Here is an 18,936-nt window from a genome sequence, read left to right as displayed (position 1 = left end):
GGTGCAAGGTTGTATAAAATAATGGGAAAAACATAACACTATACATAACAACATTGGATATGGGGAAGGTGAACAACTAGACAAATGGGAGAAAGGCATGACAGACTTCCTACTGTGTGCTGTTTGTTTTCAACCATATGAATATATTACCTAATCAAAAATATAAGTAAAATGGACATGATACATACATACATGCATATGTATACATATATACGGAAAACATACATCTAATCTGTTAAAATACAAGATCCATGACAGTCTATTTGAAATAAGAAAGTTAAGGTTTGACAGAACTCAACTCTTAAAAAGGAATAAGTGAAGGGGGTTGGGGGAAGAAGCACTTTGTAAACTAAGGAAAGATACCGATAAAAACATGTTTCACAGGAGTGAGCAACCAGTTAGGGTAAATAAAATAACAACACAATGAAAAAATTTTAGTTCTAGTCCAATCTTTAATCCTTACAATTAACAGGAATGTTGACAAGTCAGTGTTTCTAGTTGTTAGTGTTATAATCTGTAAAATGGGGAGAATATCTTTCCTGCCTATGCCAAATAATTAAGGATCAAATGAAAACTAGCATGCTAAAGCACACTGCAAACCATAGAGTACAATATAAATTTACAGTATGCTGATTTTATAAGAGCAAATTGTCAATAGTATAAAGAATACAAGATTTTGAAATTTTTTTCAATTCTAGACTCTTCACAAAAGTCACATATTTGTAATTTCAAATTCTTGTAACAAGGTGTAAGTTAAATAAATAAGAGCTAATATAGTTCAGAGATGGATGCGTTCTTTCGCAAAAAGTACAGTGCCCTACATTTATGTTACTAACCTGATTAGAACCAGCATCAAAACTATCAGGAAGAAATTCTAGATGACGAATGGCTCGAACTTTAGTGGACATCTGGATAATTCTAAAGAGCTGCCTAGCTTCCAAGCACCATAAATGAAGATGATTTGACTTGCCTCCAGCAGCCAGGATTCGGCCATCTCTATATAACAAAAAAGAGAGAAAGTAAGGCGGGTTCAATTGTTTATAGCAGTGCTGTCTAACAGAACTTTCTGTGATGACAGAAAGGTGCTGTACCTATGCTATCCAATATGGTCACACTAGTCACATGTGATTCCCGAGCACCTGAAATGTGGCCAATGTTAATGAGGACCTTATTTTTAAATTGTATTTAATTTGTATTCATTTAAATACTTGTATGGACAGCTCAGGTTTATAGTATATATATTTTTACCTACTGTGCTAAGGCACCAGTTTACCAAACATTTGTTTAATGACCTGATAGTGGGTTTTTTACATAACACTTATATTTCATAGCATAATCTCAAGGTCACTTATCACTATCCAACTTTGTGTTTCACATACAGCTATACAGAATTGGCGGTACTGGCTATATGAAAAAATGTAACAGCCCAAACTTTTTTCCTGCTCAAAGAAAGCTACCTTAATAAGGTACAAGAAGAGTAAGTTGTTTTGACTTGCAAGGTCGTTGCTCATTCATTCAACAAGAACTTGTAAAGGACTTATTAATTTGTAAAAAGTGTGATAATACTATGGTTATGTTTCAAGTGTCTGCTATAAGCCAGATATGGTCCCAGAAGCCAGGGACACAGTCAGTTAAGGCTGCACAAGTCAAGTAATCCTGCTCTTACAGGATTTTCGGTCTAGAGGAAGGCAAACAAACAAATAAATGAACTTGTTCTCAGCGGGTAATAAGTTCTATACAGAATTACAAAATAAGGTGATGAAAGCTGGGAAAGGAGGAAGATCTGCTACCTGAATGACACAAATAGGCCAGTCATGGGATGATTTGGAGGAAGAATTCTATCCTGATCAGTATTCCAGACTGGCTGGTACAAAAGTGCTGAAAAAGCAGTAAAGTTAGTATATAAGGAAAAGTAAATAAGAGGTCATACTCAAGTGCATTGCCATATGAAAGTACACTGCTATACTCGGGTGTGGCTAGAGGAGACTAAGGAAGGAAATGAGACGAAGCGAGGGAGGCCTAGGCCAGATGACAGAAGGCCTCGGGGGAAATGAGGGGTGGGGGGTTGGATTTTATTCTAAATGATGAAGGAGGTTAAATAGGAAAGTGACATGATCTGACTTACTGATTTATAAAAACCACTTTATCTGCTGTGCAGAGAATGACTATAGGAAATGAGATTGAAAACAGGGAGAACAAATAAGAAGGCTATTATAGTAGTCTAAAAGAGGCTAGGGTAGCTTGGATTAGGGTACCACCCACAGCAATGAATAAAAACAAATTGACCAATTTGAGATATAGTTTGGTTGAGTTGATGGGATTTACTGATGACTTAGAAGAACAGGGTGAGAAAAAAGAGGAATTAACATCTATCTCGTAACTCTTTCCCCTGAGTAGAAACAAGGATCGGCCCAGTCAAAATGAGAACCCCTAGCATCCAGATTAGGGTCTTGAAATACCATTTCCCAAAAAAGAACCCAGACTCTTTAGAGAAAAGGTTAATTCCAGGGTTAGGGCAGGAATTGTACCAGATAAGCTTGGAACATCTTGTCACATCAGAAAGCATGAAAGCTATCATAAGCAACTGGAGTTGTAGTAAAAGGATGCCAAAGCCAGCGAAAAGAGGTTCCTATTAGTCAAAGATGAGAGAACTGGAACATCTAAGAATGACGGCTGCAATGTATTAAAACATGCTAACTACTCTACACCTATGAATTTACAAAGATTAAAGACAGAAAACTTCATTAGTTACTTTTGAAAGATGCCAATAAACCAGTTCATTACTTTTAAAACTAGTTTAAGAAAAAAGAGGAGAAAATCAAGCATTCATCCTGCCTTTCCTTTACAACTGTACATCAAAATAACCAAAGGGTAGATGAGAAGAAGTTTCTTTCTATAGAAGGTTATTAACTAATAAGCGAAGAAGAAATGAGAGAATTAGAACAGCAGCATTTTGCTAACCTCTAAGGCAGTACTGGATCTAGGGAATGATCACCAATGGCTACTGACATCACAAAAGAAAACTGTTCTATGTTGTTACTGATGAAAGTACACAAACCAGCTTCTTGTGTAATGTCTTCTTGTGCTTAAATCAGATCAAGCCTCCAGTTTTTAGAAAATACAGGTATAACCAGTATACAGGAAAAATACAGATAACAGAGGATCATATTAAACAATACCACATGAAGACAAAGAGCAAAATCCAGACTATAGAAAACTCAAGAGGAGAAATAATCAGTTATTTAATGAATAAACTATGAGGGAAAAAGAAAAGATGCATACATCAACAAAATACAATGTGTGAACCTTGTTTTGCTTCTTATTCAAACAAATCAATCATAAAAACCAATTATTAGACAAATCAAGGACGTTTGAATATGACTAGACATATGACAATATTAAGACATTCTTATTCATTTTTAAAAAGTGTGATAATAGGCCGGGCGCAGTGGCTCACACCTGTAATCCCAGCACTTTGGGAGGCCAAGGCGGATGGATCACCTGAGGTCAGAAGTTCAAGACCAGCCTGGCCAACATGGTGAAATCCCGTCTCTACTAAAAATGTAAAAATTAACCAGGCGTGGTGGCAGGCACCTGTGATTCCAGCTACTTTAGAAGCTGAGGCAGGAGAATTGCTTGAAGCTGCGAGGCGGAGGCTGCAGTGAACTGAGATTGTGCCATTGCACTCCAGCCTGGGGGACAAGAATGAGACTTCGTCTCAAAAAATAAATAAATAAATAAAGTGTGATAATACTATGGTTATATTTCCAAAAGGGCCCTTATCTTTCAGAGATAAACTGAAATATTTATGGATAAAATGATATACTTAGGTTTTACTTCAAACAATGCATTGGGGAAGTAGGTGAAATGACTGATAAAAATAGAAATGGCCGGGCGTGAAATGGCCGGGTGCGGTGGCTCATGCCTGTAATCCCAGCACTTTGGGAGGCTGAGGTGGGTGGATCATGAGGTCAAGAGTTCGAGACCAGCCTGACCAACAAGGCAAAACCCTGTCTCTGCTAAAAACACAAAAATTAGCCGGTGTGGTGGCGCATGCCTATAATCCCAGCTACTTAGGAGGCTGAAGCAGGAGAATCACTTGAACTCAGGAGGCAAAGGTTGCAGTGAGCTGAGATCGCACCACTACACTCCAGCCTGGGCGACAGAGCGAGACTCCATTTCAAAAAAAAAAAAAAAAGAAATGGCCATTCATTGATGATTATTGTAGCTTATGGAAATATTTAGTGGTTCTGATGGAGGAAATGCTGGTATAAATAAAACAACACACACACACACACAAAAACAAAAAAGCAAACAAAAAAAAGAAATTCTTAGGGTTTCATGTATTTTTCTATTTTTGTGTATATTTGATATTTCGCAAAATAAAAAAAAGTCAGCAGACAATATCTAAATTTGAAGGTAGCTTTTTCTAATATGACAAAAAGATACTGAATAAAAACTAAACAAAAATTTGTAATTTTTTTACCAGAAATTAAATTTCTTAAATATTCCTAGTGTCTTAAAATGCACATTACCTGGTCACAGCAAACACTTTGTATAATATACTAGAGCTTTCAGGTGGAGCTGGCAATTGATATTTGCAAAACAGTGTGTCACATTCCCAGGCAAAAATGGAATTATCTTTAAAACAGCTGAGGATGGTATTACTTAATGGTAGAAAGAAAACCTAAGGAGGAATAGAGAAAGTTAGTTTTCACACAAGTTTCACATAGTACTCTTTAAATTTAAAATTATACAAGTAGCTTATTTTTCTTTATTAAAATATTCTTTTCTTAAGTTGGAGAAAAATACATTTCTAATATATGACAAGGAGTAATACTGATTATTTCATAAATTATTATTAACCAAAAAACAAAAAACCCTTCAAACGAAAACTAGGTATACTATAATGACTAGGCAAGTCACAAAATTTTAAATGGCAGTTTAAAAAATTTCACCTAATATTATTAAAGAGTTAAATGAAAACAAGATATAATTTTGAGTATCAATTTTACTTCAATAAAGCACACTGGTCAGGTGTGGTGGCTCACACCTGTAATCCCAGCACTTTGGGAGGCCAAAGCAGGTGGATCACTTGAGGACATGAGTTTGAGACCAGCCTGGCCAACATGGTGAAACCCTATTTCTACCAAAAAAATACAAAAATTAGGTCGGGTGTGGTGACTCACACCTGTAATCCCAGCACTTTGGGAGGCGAGGTGGGGGATCACCTGAAGTCAGGAGTTCGAGACTAGCCTGACCAACAAGGGCTCTACTAAAAATACAAAAACTACTCAGGCATGGTGGCAGGCATCTGTAGTCCCCACTACTTGGGAGGCTGAGACAGAATTGGTTGAACCCGGAAGGTGGAGGTTACAGTGAGCCAAGAACCTGCCACTTCACGTTAGCCTGGGCGAGGGAGTGAGCCTCCATCTCAAAAAACAAAAACAAAAACAAACAAACAAAAAAAAAAAACAATTGGCCAGGCACGTGCCTGTAGTCCCAGCTACTCAGGAGGCTGAGGCAAAAGAATCCCTTGAACCCGGGAGGCGGAGGTTGCAATAAGTCAAGATTGCACCACTGCATTCCAGCCTGGATGACAGAGCAAGACTCTGTCTTCAAAAAGAAAGCACATATATGCATACACAAAATGTGGTGTGTTTATATATACATATTACTCCCACAAAATGGGCTGTATGTATATATTATTCCAGTGGCAGTGTATGACAGTGCCTTTTCCCTATACTTCCACCAACATTTGATACTTTTTAAACATCTATCAGTAGTTAGTATTTGATATAGTGTTTATATTAGTATATAGTGTTTATATTAGTATATAGCTCTATATATACTATATATGTACACACACACATATATAGTAAAAAAAAGCCACTGTCATACACTGCCACTGGGAGTAAAAATTAGTTAAATATACTATACTGTATGTGTCAATAGCCTTAAAATATGTATCTTCCCAAATTAGTCAGTTTGCTTTTAAAAGTTAGTCCTGGCTGGGCGCTGTGGCTCACACCTGTAATCCCAGCACTTTGGGAGGCTGAGGTGGATGGATCACCTGAGGTCAAGGGTTTGAGACCAGCCTGGCCAACATGGTGAAACCCCATCTCTACTAAAAATACAAAAATTAGCCGGGTGTTGTGACAGGCACCTGTAATCCCAGCTACTTGAGAGGCTGAGGCATGAGAATCACTTGAACCGGAGGGTGGAGGTTGCAATGAGCTGAGATTGTGCCACTGCACTCCAGCCTGGGTGACAAGAGTGAAACTCCATCTCAAGAAAAAAAGTTACTCCTTTGGGAATATTGGGCAAAGTGTTTTAAGATAAGTAAGTGTTAAGCATTTTTTTATACGAGTAAAAAGGGGCAAATGCATATATAATCCTATCTTATTAGAGATTCAGTTTATTTAATGGACAACTGAGAGTGAAAATGATAGTGAAGTTGAAAATGTCATCACTTTATTCTCCTAGTTTCCATTTTTCTATCACAAGCATAAACAATGCTTCCGTTTGTTAATACAAAATTATTAACGGAAATTAACCAGTATTTTCTCATAAAAGTTTCAGTGGCCTCAAATATGATTTTGTGTGTCATCGACACAACACACACACGTATATAATGCACTAGAGAACATACTGGTTAGCAAAAATAATCTACTTAGGATTAATGCCAATAAGACAATAAAAAATACTAACTCAACTATATCAGATACTGACAGATCAGGCAAGGGCCTGATCAAGCTCCTGACTTCTTCCTTGGTTCACTTTGCTAACGATAATCTGTGGTAGATCTTTTGCTATCAGATTCACTGTTAGGAAGATTTATAATATGAAGGCCTTACAGATTTCTATGATCTACAATGAATGCATTAAAACACTCTTTCAAAACTGATGTCAAAAAGTGACTTAAGAAAATTATTATTATAATTAGCAGTCACTTTTCTGGAAAAGTAATAAAGTTTATTCCTACTGGGAAAAGCAGAAGCTTAAAAGTTAATGAGCATCAACTGCTATTTTAGCGGAATAACTGTGATAGATTATTGCCTACATGATTATTCATTACTAGATTTGTGATTTTAATTGCCGTATTTTAATGATTATAAAATTGTTCCTAATGAAGCATGTCATTATTATTTAGATAGTGTCATCTCTTGAGAAACATAAAAACCTTAGGAAAGACTTCAAAACATTAACAAAGTATACTTTTTGGGGGGTTAGGTTCAAGGACGGAGCTGCAGTTTTTCCTTGTAGAACACAAAAATCCTAAGCTTTCCAATTCAGTTTGAGGAGGTAGATGAACTCTTTTCAAGGTTTATTTTATCTGTCTATCTATCTATCTATTTATCTATCTATCTCTCTATCTAGAGACAGTCTTCCCTGTGTCACCAGGCTGGAGCGCAGTGGCGCGATCTTGGCTCACTGCAACCTCCAATTCTTATGCCTCAGTCTCCCAAGCAGCTGGGACTAGGGCCATGCCAACATGCCCGGCTAATTTTTTGTATATTTTAGTAGAGATGGGGTTTCACTATGTTGGCCAGGCTGGTCTAGAACTCCTGGCCTCAAGTGATCTGCCTGCCTTGGCCTCCCAAAGTGCTGGGATTACAGATGTGAGCCACTGTGCCCGGCCCCTTTTCAAGGTTTAAAGAGTTTAGGATACTAATATTAGCAAGTTAAGGTCAAGTGTATTATTTGGCAGTAATTCATTGAGTGTTCTGGGTACACAGGCTGAATTAAGTTCAGCAAAACACTCTTTATTAGATGTTTTCTGATATCCATCACAAAGCCTCTCTGATACCACAGTAATCACAAATCCCGGGGATTCCAAAATCTAACTAATGAGCCGAATATCTTACCTCCAAGCATCAACGAAAGAATAAAAAAGTACTAATCTGAAAAGGTATAACTGGTTTACCTGAGAAGCAGTAAGGCTTTAGATAAAGACAGGCTTGAATTCAAACTGCAACTCTCTTCTAAACTATGTGATACTGAACAAATTACTTAGTATTTCTGGACAAAGTACTTAATATTTCTGACCTTCGGTTTCCCTTCTTGCAAAATGGGGACAATGGTATCTACCCTTTCAGATTAAAGCTTGAAAATAACTATTTAAAATGTAGGTTCATGGAACATACTGAACAACAGGTATCTATTACTATTACTAATAATTACTACTATTACTGCTTACAAAAATCAGCGGAAAGAGGTTACAGTGGTAGGTTCTTTACAAACACTCTGAAATCAAAGTTCTGTAGTTCCTTTTCTGAAACCCTTGGGGCTTCAGAGTGCAGATTTCCAATTTTAGATAGGTAGTGTGATGTACATTCTATAACATTATGTAGAACGTTAGGCGACCTGGGGCAATGCTCCATACTCAAATATATTAATATTTCAGCCTCATGTCAATTAGGTTCAGATTTTGCTGCCAAATGAATTGAGGTCAGATCGCATTTTGCTGCTGAGTTACTTAAACACTTCTGGGTTTCTTAATTGTTAATATAATGTAGCTAAAAAATAAATAAATAACAGTTACCCCCCATTTTTTTTTTTTTTTTTTTGAGACAGGAGCTCGCTCTGTCGCCTAGGCTGCAGCACAGTGGTGTGATCTTGGCTCACTGCAACCTCTGCCTCCTGGATTCAAGCCATTCTTGTGCCTCAGCCTCTTGAGTAACTGGGACTACAGGCACATGACAGCACACCAGCTAGTTTTTGTATTTTTTTGTAGAGACAAGGTTTCGCCATGTTGCCCAGGCTGGTCTCAAACCCCTGGGCTCAAGCAATCAGCCTGCCTCTTAAAGTGTTGGGATTACAGGCGTGAGCCCATGTGCCTGGCACCCTACAGCTTAGGCAAATTATCTAATTGCACTGAGATAATCCTATCATAGGCTTGATGGTTACAACAGCAACAGATGCAATTTTACTAAGCACTTACTATACAACCAGCACTGTCCTAACTTTGCATAGATTATCACATTCAGTGCTGAAACCAACCCTGAGGGAGGGACTACGGCTGAGTATTCCTTATGCAAAATGCTTGGAACCAGAAATGTTTTGGATTTTTTTTGACTTTGGAATATTTGCATTATACTTGCCAATTGAGTATCCCTACTCCAAACATCTGAAATCTTAAATGCTCCACTGAACATTTCCTTTGAGCCTGATATTTGAGTATCATGTTGGCACTCAAAAAGTTTCAAATTTTGGAGCATTTGGGATTTCAGATTTTTGAACTGGGAATCCTCAACCTGTATTGTTTACTATTTTTTCCTACACATAAGGTAAATAGCTTGTCAAAAATGTCTAACATGAATCTACTCAAACCTTTAGACTTAATATCTAGTTTACAGAAAATGCAGGTGAAAGACATACAAGTTAAACAATAATGATGAAACAGAAAAAACAACTCCAGAATGTGGGGCATTTTCTAAGATAACTGGTCTGATCTCCCTAGAAAATTAATGTCATGAGAAAAAAGTAGAAGACTGTGTTAGATTAAAAGAGCCCTTGAAATTGGAATCCGTAACAGAAGACCCAAAGCAAGTTACTGAAGGGTCGCATGTGTCATCAAAACAAATAAATAAATAAAAGTTCTATTTAAAATATAGAATCAGAATCTGTAATAAAAATATGAGTTTAGTAAGAATTTGATAAGAATTAACGTTTTTAGGGGCACATGTTCTCAGGCTCTCCTGAGGGCTGTGTCATGGGAAAAAAAACTTTTTAAAAAACGAACATTTTACTTTAATATTCAGGTTACAGTTATTTCCTGTTTTCAACAGAAGTGGTCATCACCTGGCCCATCTCTAGTCTTTGTACAGCCCAGGAGCTAAGAGTGGTCACTTCTTTTTTGAGATGGCTCTCACTGTGTCACTGTGTTGCCCAGCTGGGTCCTGAATTCCTGGGCTCCGGGGATTCTCCCACCTTAGCTGGGTACCTGGCTTTAAACGGTTACATTCTGAATAGTTATATAATTTTGCTCTTGAACTGCAAAGTCAAAAATATTTACTGGCCCTTTAAGAAAAATTTGCTGATAACTTGGACTATGGTGTTATTTTATTTTATTTTACTGAGACAGTCTCACTATTGCCCAGGCTGGAGTGCAATGGTGTAATCTCGGCTCACTGCAACCTGTTTCCCAGGTTCAAGTGATTCTCCTGCCTCAGCCTCCCCAGTAGCTGGGATTACAGGCATGTGCCACCACGCCTAGCTAATTTTTGTATTTTTAGTAGAGATGAGGTTTCACCATGTTGGCCAGGCTGTTCTCGAACTCCTGACCTCAGGTGATCCACCTGCCTCGGACTCCCAAAGTGCTGGAATTACAGGCGTGAGCCACCGTACCCAGTCCTGTTGTATTATTTTAGAGCGATTTACTGTGTGCACACATCACACTATACATACATTTTCACATTTAATTTTATTCTTATAGCACTAACATTAATATACTTAGGCACACATGACAGTATACATACATTTTCCACAGTCCTAATTTTTAAACTAAAATATCTTAATGTCCAAGCAAGGTTTGCATTGGCAACTATTCAGCGTATACTCATTTTAATTTCATAGTAAAAAGAACAGATGGTTTCTGTGTCATGTGTCATTGTTTCATAACTCTGTTTCCATGTGGGTTCAACTCTCAATGTTCTGTTCTTTGGAACTTAAAATTCAAAATGTAAGTACTAAAGCAATTAAAGAAGAAAAGACCTACTAAGACATTTGGCCTAAATCCCTAATGAATAAGTTGGCACAACTTTTATCTCTTTTTAATTATTAAAAGCACATTAAAGGACTCTGGGATTTCCAGGGAGACTACAAAGTAAATTTTTGGTTGACATGCACTGCTAGCTGTTCATGTTAATAACCTAGAAATTAAAAGCAGTACTGCATGTATAATATAACCTGAAGCAAAATAATTAATCACACAAAAGACTCAGATAACTCCTGAAAATAATATTTAGCTAATGAAATAGAAAGAAAAAAACCTGAAAAGCAAAAGATGGTGGGCATTAAGGAGACAGGGCCTTCCTTGGACAAAAACCTAGCAGTGCCACATTTGAAGTGGGTTTGAGGAATAGGGCCTGCGTGCTCATTTGAATAAAATCAGCCAAACAGAAAGTTTTGAAGAGGAAAGACCTATAATTCCATCTTCCTCTGACTTCTCCACTTCTAACATTTTGAACACCAAAGCCTGGCATAGAACAGGTGCCCAGGCTGGGCATGGTGGCTCACACCTGTAATCCCAGCACTTTGGGAGACCAGTTGAGTGGATCACGTGAGGCCAGGAGTTTGAGACCAGCCTGGCCAACATGGCAAAACTCCATCTCTACTAAGAATACAAAAATTAGCTGGCTGCCGTGGCGCACGACTGTAATCCCGGGTACTGAGGAGGCTGAGGCACAAGAATCGCTTGAATCTGGGAGGCAGAGGCTGTAGTGAGCTGAGATTGTGCCACTGCATTCTAGCCTGGGTGCCAGAGCCAGACTCCGTTTCAAAGAAAAAAAAAAAGAACAGGGAGGAAGAAGGAAGGGGAGAGAGGGAGGGAGAATCGGTGATGTGGACAATGTAGTGTGACACAAAGTGCCAGCTCCCTTAGGGTGGAAGTAACAGACAGACCTCTAGAGCTGAAAAGATATGACAGGCTTGGATATGGGGGCCTGGAGGAGGAAGAGTCACCCGGGCACTGAAAAAGGGTGGGACAGCCAAAGGCTCCTTGACTCCATCCCAGGATTTGGGAGGCCTGACTCTGCAGAAAGGCTCCGATCTGGCTTCACACCCTGCGGGCTCTGGCACTTGCAGCTGCCAGTGCTTCCAGTCTCCAGATCCCAGTGTCTTTGTGTTTGGGGAACAATAAACACTGCCTACTTCATTGAGGCAGTGTCAGGACTGAGTTGAGATAAGGTATGGAAAGTTCTTAATACAATGCCTGAAACATAGTAAACGATTCAGTAGCTATTATCACAATTGAAGAAAGGGTGAGATCTGACTAGGTGGAGAGAATGGGAGGGTTACTGGGTGTGGTAAGGAGGGAGGAGGGGGCAGCAGCACAGAAACCCTATGAAAGAGACCAGTTGGATGTCATATAGGAAATCATAGGAGATGACCACCAGCGGACATACAGGACAAAATAACAATAGGAGCTACTATATAAGGGCCTGGCACTCTGCCAAGCCCTTGACATGAATTATTTATTTTATCTCATTTTCTCACTAGCCCTGGTAAGGTGGTTACCACAGACCCATTTTCCTGCTCAGGAAACGGAAGCCCAGAGAGGTTGGTTATGTGGCTTGTTTGTAAAAAGAAATGATAGAACCAAACTGGGGCACTTGTGGGGCTCAGAACAAGAGTACATCTGGAGGCCCATATACCATATGTTTCTACATAGTTGGAAAAAAACAAAAGAAATGGATTTTTAAAAGGTGGTATATTTATACAATGGAATTCTAAACAGCAATAAGAAAGAACAACTTATTAATAATATGGATGGATCTCAAAAACATTATGCTGAGTGAAAAAAGCCTTACATAAACTATTATTGTATAGTTCTATTTATACAAAATTTTAGAATAGGCAACACTAATCCATGGTAGGAAAAAGAAGAGTGGTGGTCACCCAGGGAGGGAGACGGTGGAATTTTCTGGGATAATGGTAATGCTACATCTACACAGGTTACACAGGTGTGTGTATTCGTCACATTTAACAAATGAATACTTAAGACTTACATAGTTCATTATATATAAATTTTACATCAACAAATATTGACCCCTAGTCAATTAAGCAAAGGCTTAAGTATTTACAGGGAAGTACGCTGATGTCTGAAGTTTACTTTAAAACACACACATAGCTGGGCACGGTGGCTCATGCCTGTAATCCCAGCACTTTGGAAGGCCGAGGCAAGAGGACTACTTGAGCCCAGGAGTTTGAGACCAGCCTGGACAACATAGAAAGACCTTGTCTCTATAAAAAATTTAAAAATTAGCTGGGCATGGTGGCACACGCCTGTGGGTCCCAGCTACATGGAAGGCTGAGGCAGGAGGATCGCTTGAACCCAAGCTGCAGTGTGTTATCATTACACCACTATACTGCAGCCTGGGTGACAGAGAAAGACCCGTCTCAGAACACACACACACACACACACACACACACACACACACACACACACATTATTAGGAGAATTAATGAACAGAGGGACAGAAAGATAGAAAGATGGACAGAGTGACTGGGTGTGCGGTGGCTCACACCTGTAATCCCAGCACTTTTGGAGGCTGAGGTGGGCGGATTACTTGAGATCAGGAGTTTGAGACCAGCCTGGCCAACATGGTGAAACTCAGTCTCTACTAAAAATACAAAAATTAGCTGGGCATGGTGGTGCGTACCTGTAGTCCCAGCTACTTGGGAGGCTGAGGCAGGAGAATCACTTGAACCTAGGAGGCAGAGGTTACAGTAAGCTGAGATCATGTCACTGCACTCCAGCCTGGGTGACAGAGCAAGACTCTGTCTCAAACAAAGAAAAAGAAAGAAAGATGGATAGACCCATAAGAGAGTATAGTACCATGTAAAGTATAGTAGAGGATAGTACAGTAACGTGTTAATGGTAGAATCTAGATGCTGAATGTGCATGTGTTCAAAAATTCTCACAAATCTACTACGTGTTTCAAATTTTTCATAATAAAATGTCAGAAGGTTAAAAATGAAAACAAAACCAATCAACTAAGTGACTTTCGCCTTACGAGAGTTGAAGTTACACAGCTATAATTTTAGAAAAGAGCTCACTAAGTCATAAATTGTAGCTATAGGCAACATCTTTGTGTTGGCCACTTTACTTTGCTTGTTGCTGAGTTACAGAGCTACAAGGACAAAGTAAATCATTACTCATATACATCTATACACCATGTTGACCAAGAAATTAGCCCGAGAAGCACAACAGGCCAAGATGTCCCCTGTCACTGACCTTCTGTATACCCACAGACTGGCGAATATTCAGCTTTCTTTTCCTTTGAAAGGTATCCAAGTCCCATAACTGTGCTGTATCAGAAGAAGTGGTGATGGCGTATTTCCCTGATGCATGCACAGAGATTGAAAATACTGATGACTCATGTCCTCTCATCCAGCTAACTAGCTCCTTGGTGACTGTGGTAAAAAGTAAAATTGTTACCCAGGTAAAACACTGTACGTTTAGAAATAACACTACATATAAACACTATAGATGACCTGATCCAATAGGTGCTTAGGTACTATATGAGGCACCTCCATCAATATCCACAAAAATGGAAGCCTGTGGCTAGTTGACAAAGTATGATGGGACATGTTAACAACATCTCATTCATGTAGGAGACAAGGCTGACAAAGGCTTTGATGCAGAATAACCTCAAAATTTATGCTAGTGAGTTTGGGCTTTCTCTTGCGGGTAATTTTATGTAAAAGAATACCATATTTAGTCTGTGTTTTAGAAAGAGCACTTTGAGGATATCTGGTGGAGGGGAAGAGATTGAACAGGAAAGACTAATTTATATGTTGCTGTAATAATCCAGGCAGGAGATAGGGAGGGCCTCAACTAAGAAAGTGGCAATGGAGAAAAGAACAAATCCAAGAGCTAGTAAGGAAAAAAACAAAAAGATATTAGTGATCAAGTTGATGTCCTGAGATATAAGAGAAGTGAAGGCTCCAGTGGTTCCAGCTTAGTTATTTAAGCAGATGGTGATATTGTTAGTGGATGTAAGAAATACATGAGGAGGGGCCAGGCGGTGGCTCACGCCTGTAATCCCAGCACTTTGGGAGGCTGAGGCAGGTGAATCACTTCAGCCTAGGAGTTTGAGACCAGCCTGGGCAACATGACAAAATCGTATCTCTAAAAAAATAAAATAATAATAATAATAATAAATACATGAGGAAGAACAGTTTTATCAGTGTGAGATAATCTTAATACATTTGGTTTTTAAACTTGAGTCTGAGGTACTTGTGTGTATTTGTATAAGCAGAGAAAACAGTTTGGTAGGGAAAGTACCAAAAACTATTCATGATAATTATCACTGGGTAGTAAAAGTGTAGGTGATTTTTCTTTTCCTTTACACTTTTTTGTATGTTTGCAAGTTTTCTACAGTAGGCATGTTTTATTTTTATGATCAGAATTTTCCCCCCAGAAAGATGGAACTTGAGAATAGTCAGAAAGCAAGATATAAATCTGGGAAACATTATGATACAAAGTAGGTCAAAACTGAAGACAGAGAAACAGACAAATCCCTTAGGGAAACAGCAGAGGTTTCCAAACACCATTCGGAGGTCTGGCATTAGTTAATGATAAATTTTCCATTGGTCTTCAGGGAAAGAGAAAAATACAGATAATGCAGTGAGTTTTTCATAAAGTCAAATTTAAAGTACTACTCTTTCATTTGTATTATGTCACTCCCTGTTTATGCAGAAAGAAAATCCCTTGTTTTATGAAATTGTATTTTTTTCCAATGTCAATTAGCAATATTAAAAGTTGACAAGCTATGTGAGTTCTTCCACTTTTTTAATTGGGTCAAAAATCCAAAATCTAGGAACCACTGAAAGAATTCAGGAGACATGATTGAGAAGCAGTTAGAAAGACAGGAGGAGAACCAAGGTAATAGAATGAAAACTAAAACAAAACAAAACAAAACAAAAAACTTTCAAAGTAATCGCAACTGTTAAGTGCTATAGAGAAGTAGGATGAAAACTGTAAAGATGACTTAAACGATCAGGGGTTAGGGTTACTAAGGACCTTGGAGACAGAAGTCTCAGTAGCATGGGTGGGGAAGCAAGGGTCAGAATTCATCAATGGATACTGCAAAGAGGCAGAATTTGGCAGAGAGGGGAAAGAAAGAAGGAAGGAGACAGTGTCTAAGGAAGGGGCTTCATGGTGGGGGTTCCGTGAAGTAGAAGAAACTATAAGAACATGGACCAAGGAAGAAAAAGAGGAGAAGAGTAGAATCTAAGGAAAGGTGAGTTATAAAGACTTGATTTTTCTGATATTTTGTCACAGCAATGTTTGTAACGCCAAAAATTGAAAACAGTTTGAAAGTCCAGCAATAGGTAATAGGTTAAAAAATTATGGTAAACATCTATACAGTGGAATGTTAGGTATTGATTTTAGATATGCAATATGAATTTTAATGAGGTAAAATTATCCCATGACACAATACAGACAGGATAATTATGTATTTGTTAGAAGATAAAAAATGTATATACGTAGAAAACAGACTGGAAAGAGAGAGCCCCATTATGAAAACACTGCGTCTCTAGGCAGTACTGTGGAATCACTGTGCTTTTTCTTCTTCGTATGTAGGATGAGAGTGTACTACAGTGAGTAAGAGCAGTGACTCCGCAGCCAGACTACCTAGGCTGGAATTCTGGCTCCATTGCTTATAAACTGTGGGACTCTGATTAAGTTACCCATGTGCCTCAGTTTCCTCATCTGCAAAATGGGGATAATAACAGTATTCATCTCTGTGGGTTATGATGATGATTAAAATTAATTAATGTGTATAAAGTCACAGAAAGTCCCTGGCAGGGAGTAAACACTATATGTTAGCTATCACTAGCTTTAATATTATTATTTATACATCTGCTGAACATTATAACACATTGACTATTTTAATAAAAAAATACAGTTGAAATATCTCTTTTTTAAGAGTAATAGGTTTAGTCTACAGAACTCTATCTTCTCAATTTAAAAACATAACGTGGTATAAAACACACAGGCTATATTAAAAAAAGATACTGTACCTGTGTAGTAAGGAATTTGACCTTTGCAGAGCGGTCTGGCTTCTGTTTAGGCTCCTGGGAGGTAACCTCTAAACCCGTGACTTAGGGGTGTCTTTGTTATTCCTGGCGGGCCCCTCACACTATACCAGATAGTTTATGCTAAGAAGACTCAGAGTGGCAGATGGCCACACAAGAAAGGTCAACCACGTGATTAGAAGTTTGGGGCTTTTGGGGCGAGTGACATCAGACTAACTTCTTAGGAGGAGAGGAGGGCTGGAAATGGAGTCCAGCCACATGGGGAATGATCCAATCAATCATGCCTATGTCATGGCACCTCAGTAAAAACTCTCGACACCAAAGCTTGGGTTGACTCCCTGTGTCAACAGTGCTTGGCGCAGATGGCCACCCACACACCAGTGCTGGGAGGGTTGTCTGGGAGGGCAATGCATCCCTGAGGACAATGGAGACTTTCTTTTGGAAGCCTCCCGGATTCCACTCCATGCTTCTCTTCCTTTGGCTAGTTATACTTTGTATCCTTTTACTATATTACAACTATCATCATTAAGTGTAGTGCTTTCCTGAGTCCTGTGAGTTGTTCTAGTGAATTATGAAACCTGACAGCAGTCAGGAAACCCTGACTTTGTAGTCAACCGATCTAAAGTGAGGCTGTTCCTAGGACCCCCAGCTTGCACCTAGTGTCTGAAGCGAGGGCAGTCATGGGGACTGCGCCCTCAAGCTGTACAGAGTGATCAACTTCTTGCACTTCTTCACTCTATATTTTACTCTGCTTCAAGAGAAAAACAGAAGTTCTTACCTGTATCAAAACATTTAATAGAATAATCAGCTAATGCCACAAGGAATTCAGATTTCCTACGAAGATTAAAGGCCAGAGCTGTGCAAGCTTGCGCTGTTCGCTGAACAAGATTGAACCTATTAAGAAATCATTGCATTAGTATCACAAATACTTCCAATAATTACAAATTCCACGTGGAAGGAGTCCGTAGAGATGAAGAAAATGAAACCCAGAAAAATGAGCTACCATTTTAGGCCAAAAATAGATGATGAAGCGTGCTATGTGCCATATTAAGGAGTTTGGATGTTATTAGAATAGGAAACCGCTGTAAGTGTTTAGCACAACAGAATCACAATCAGGTATGTGTTTTAGGAAGATGATCCTGGCAGCAATGGCAAATGGGAAGAGGGACAAGGAATAAAGGAGATCACTAAGGAAGTTACTACAGAAAATCTCAGCCAGAGATATGGGAGCACAAATAGGAGAGGTTTCAGAAGCCAAGCAGAGGCTCAGTACGGATTAAACATGGAGCGAAGAAGGGGGAATCAGGACCTGCACTTATGTAAAATGAAGATAAGGCTAGATACAAGGCTGTTGTGATGACTAAATGAAATAATACATGTTGAGTGCTCAGTAGAGTACTGGGCACCTAGCTAGAGTTTAATTTACAGAAAATTAAGCTTTTGAACTTAGGCAAAAGAGGAATAAGTTTGGGGGTAGGAAATGATAAATCAGCTTTTAAACATGTGGTTTAAGGCCCTGTGAAACTGATCTAGAGCCATGCTGTCTTAAAGAAATACAACGTGGGCTACATATGTAATTTAAATTTTTCTAAGAGCCATATTAGAAAAGTAAGAAGAAATAGGTTAAATTAATCTTAATAATATATGATATGCTTTGGCTCTGTCCCCACTCAAATCTCATCTTGAACTGTGGCTCCCATAATTCCCACATGTTGTGGGAGGGACCCAGTGGGAGATAATTGAATCATGGGGGCAGTTTCCCTAACACTATTCTCATGGTAGTGAATAAGTCTCATGAGATCAGATGGTTTTATATGGGGAAACCCCTTTCCCTTGGTCTTCATTTCTCTCTTGCCACCACTACGTAAGAAGTGCCTTTGCCTTCTGCCATGATTGTGAGGCCTCCTCAACTACATGGAACTGTGAGTCCATTAAACCTCTTTTTCTTTATAAATTACCCAGTCTCAGGTATGTCTATATTAGCATGACAACAGACTAATATACTTTAAGAACTCAATATGTATCTAAAACATTAGTATTTCAATATTTAATCAATTCAAAACTATTGAGATATTTTATACTTTTTATCATATTAAGTCATCAAAATCCAGTGTGTATTTTAATTTTACACATGCTTCATATCTCAATTTGGACCAATCGCTTTTC

The 18,936-nt window shown here is 38.6% G+C and overlaps 1 protein-coding gene across 11 annotated transcripts in view; it reads right to left on the bottom strand.

Annotated features, from left to right (window-relative positions):
• TBC1D31 (TBC1 domain family member 31) overlaps positions 1 to 18,936 on the bottom strand; it is a 79,194-nt gene that overhangs the window by 51,484 nt on the left and 8,774 nt on the right. For all 11 annotated transcript variants that reach the window (XM_023224507.1, XM_023224517.1, XM_023224546.1 and 8 more), the window contains 4 exons: positions 17,549 to 17,664; positions 13,961 to 14,139; positions 4,536 to 4,687; positions 837 to 996 (listed from right to left, as the gene is read on the bottom strand). In XM_023224507.1, coding sequence (XP_023080275.1) covers positions 837 to 996; positions 4,536 to 4,687; positions 13,961 to 14,139; positions 17,549 to 17,664 — 607 coding nt within the window. The remainder of the gene's footprint in view (positions 1 to 836; positions 997 to 4,535; positions 4,688 to 13,960; positions 14,140 to 17,548; positions 17,665 to 18,936) is intronic.

This window comes from Piliocolobus tephrosceles, chromosome 7 (genome assembly GCF_002776525.5).
Source record: "Piliocolobus tephrosceles isolate RC106 chromosome 7, ASM277652v3, whole genome shotgun sequence".
In the NCBI taxonomy this organism is placed as follows: Eukaryota; Metazoa; Chordata; class Mammalia; order Primates; family Cercopithecidae; genus Piliocolobus; species Piliocolobus tephrosceles.
Note: the sequence above shows the minus strand (reverse complement) of the source record. Positions and strands in the feature narration are given on the sequence as shown.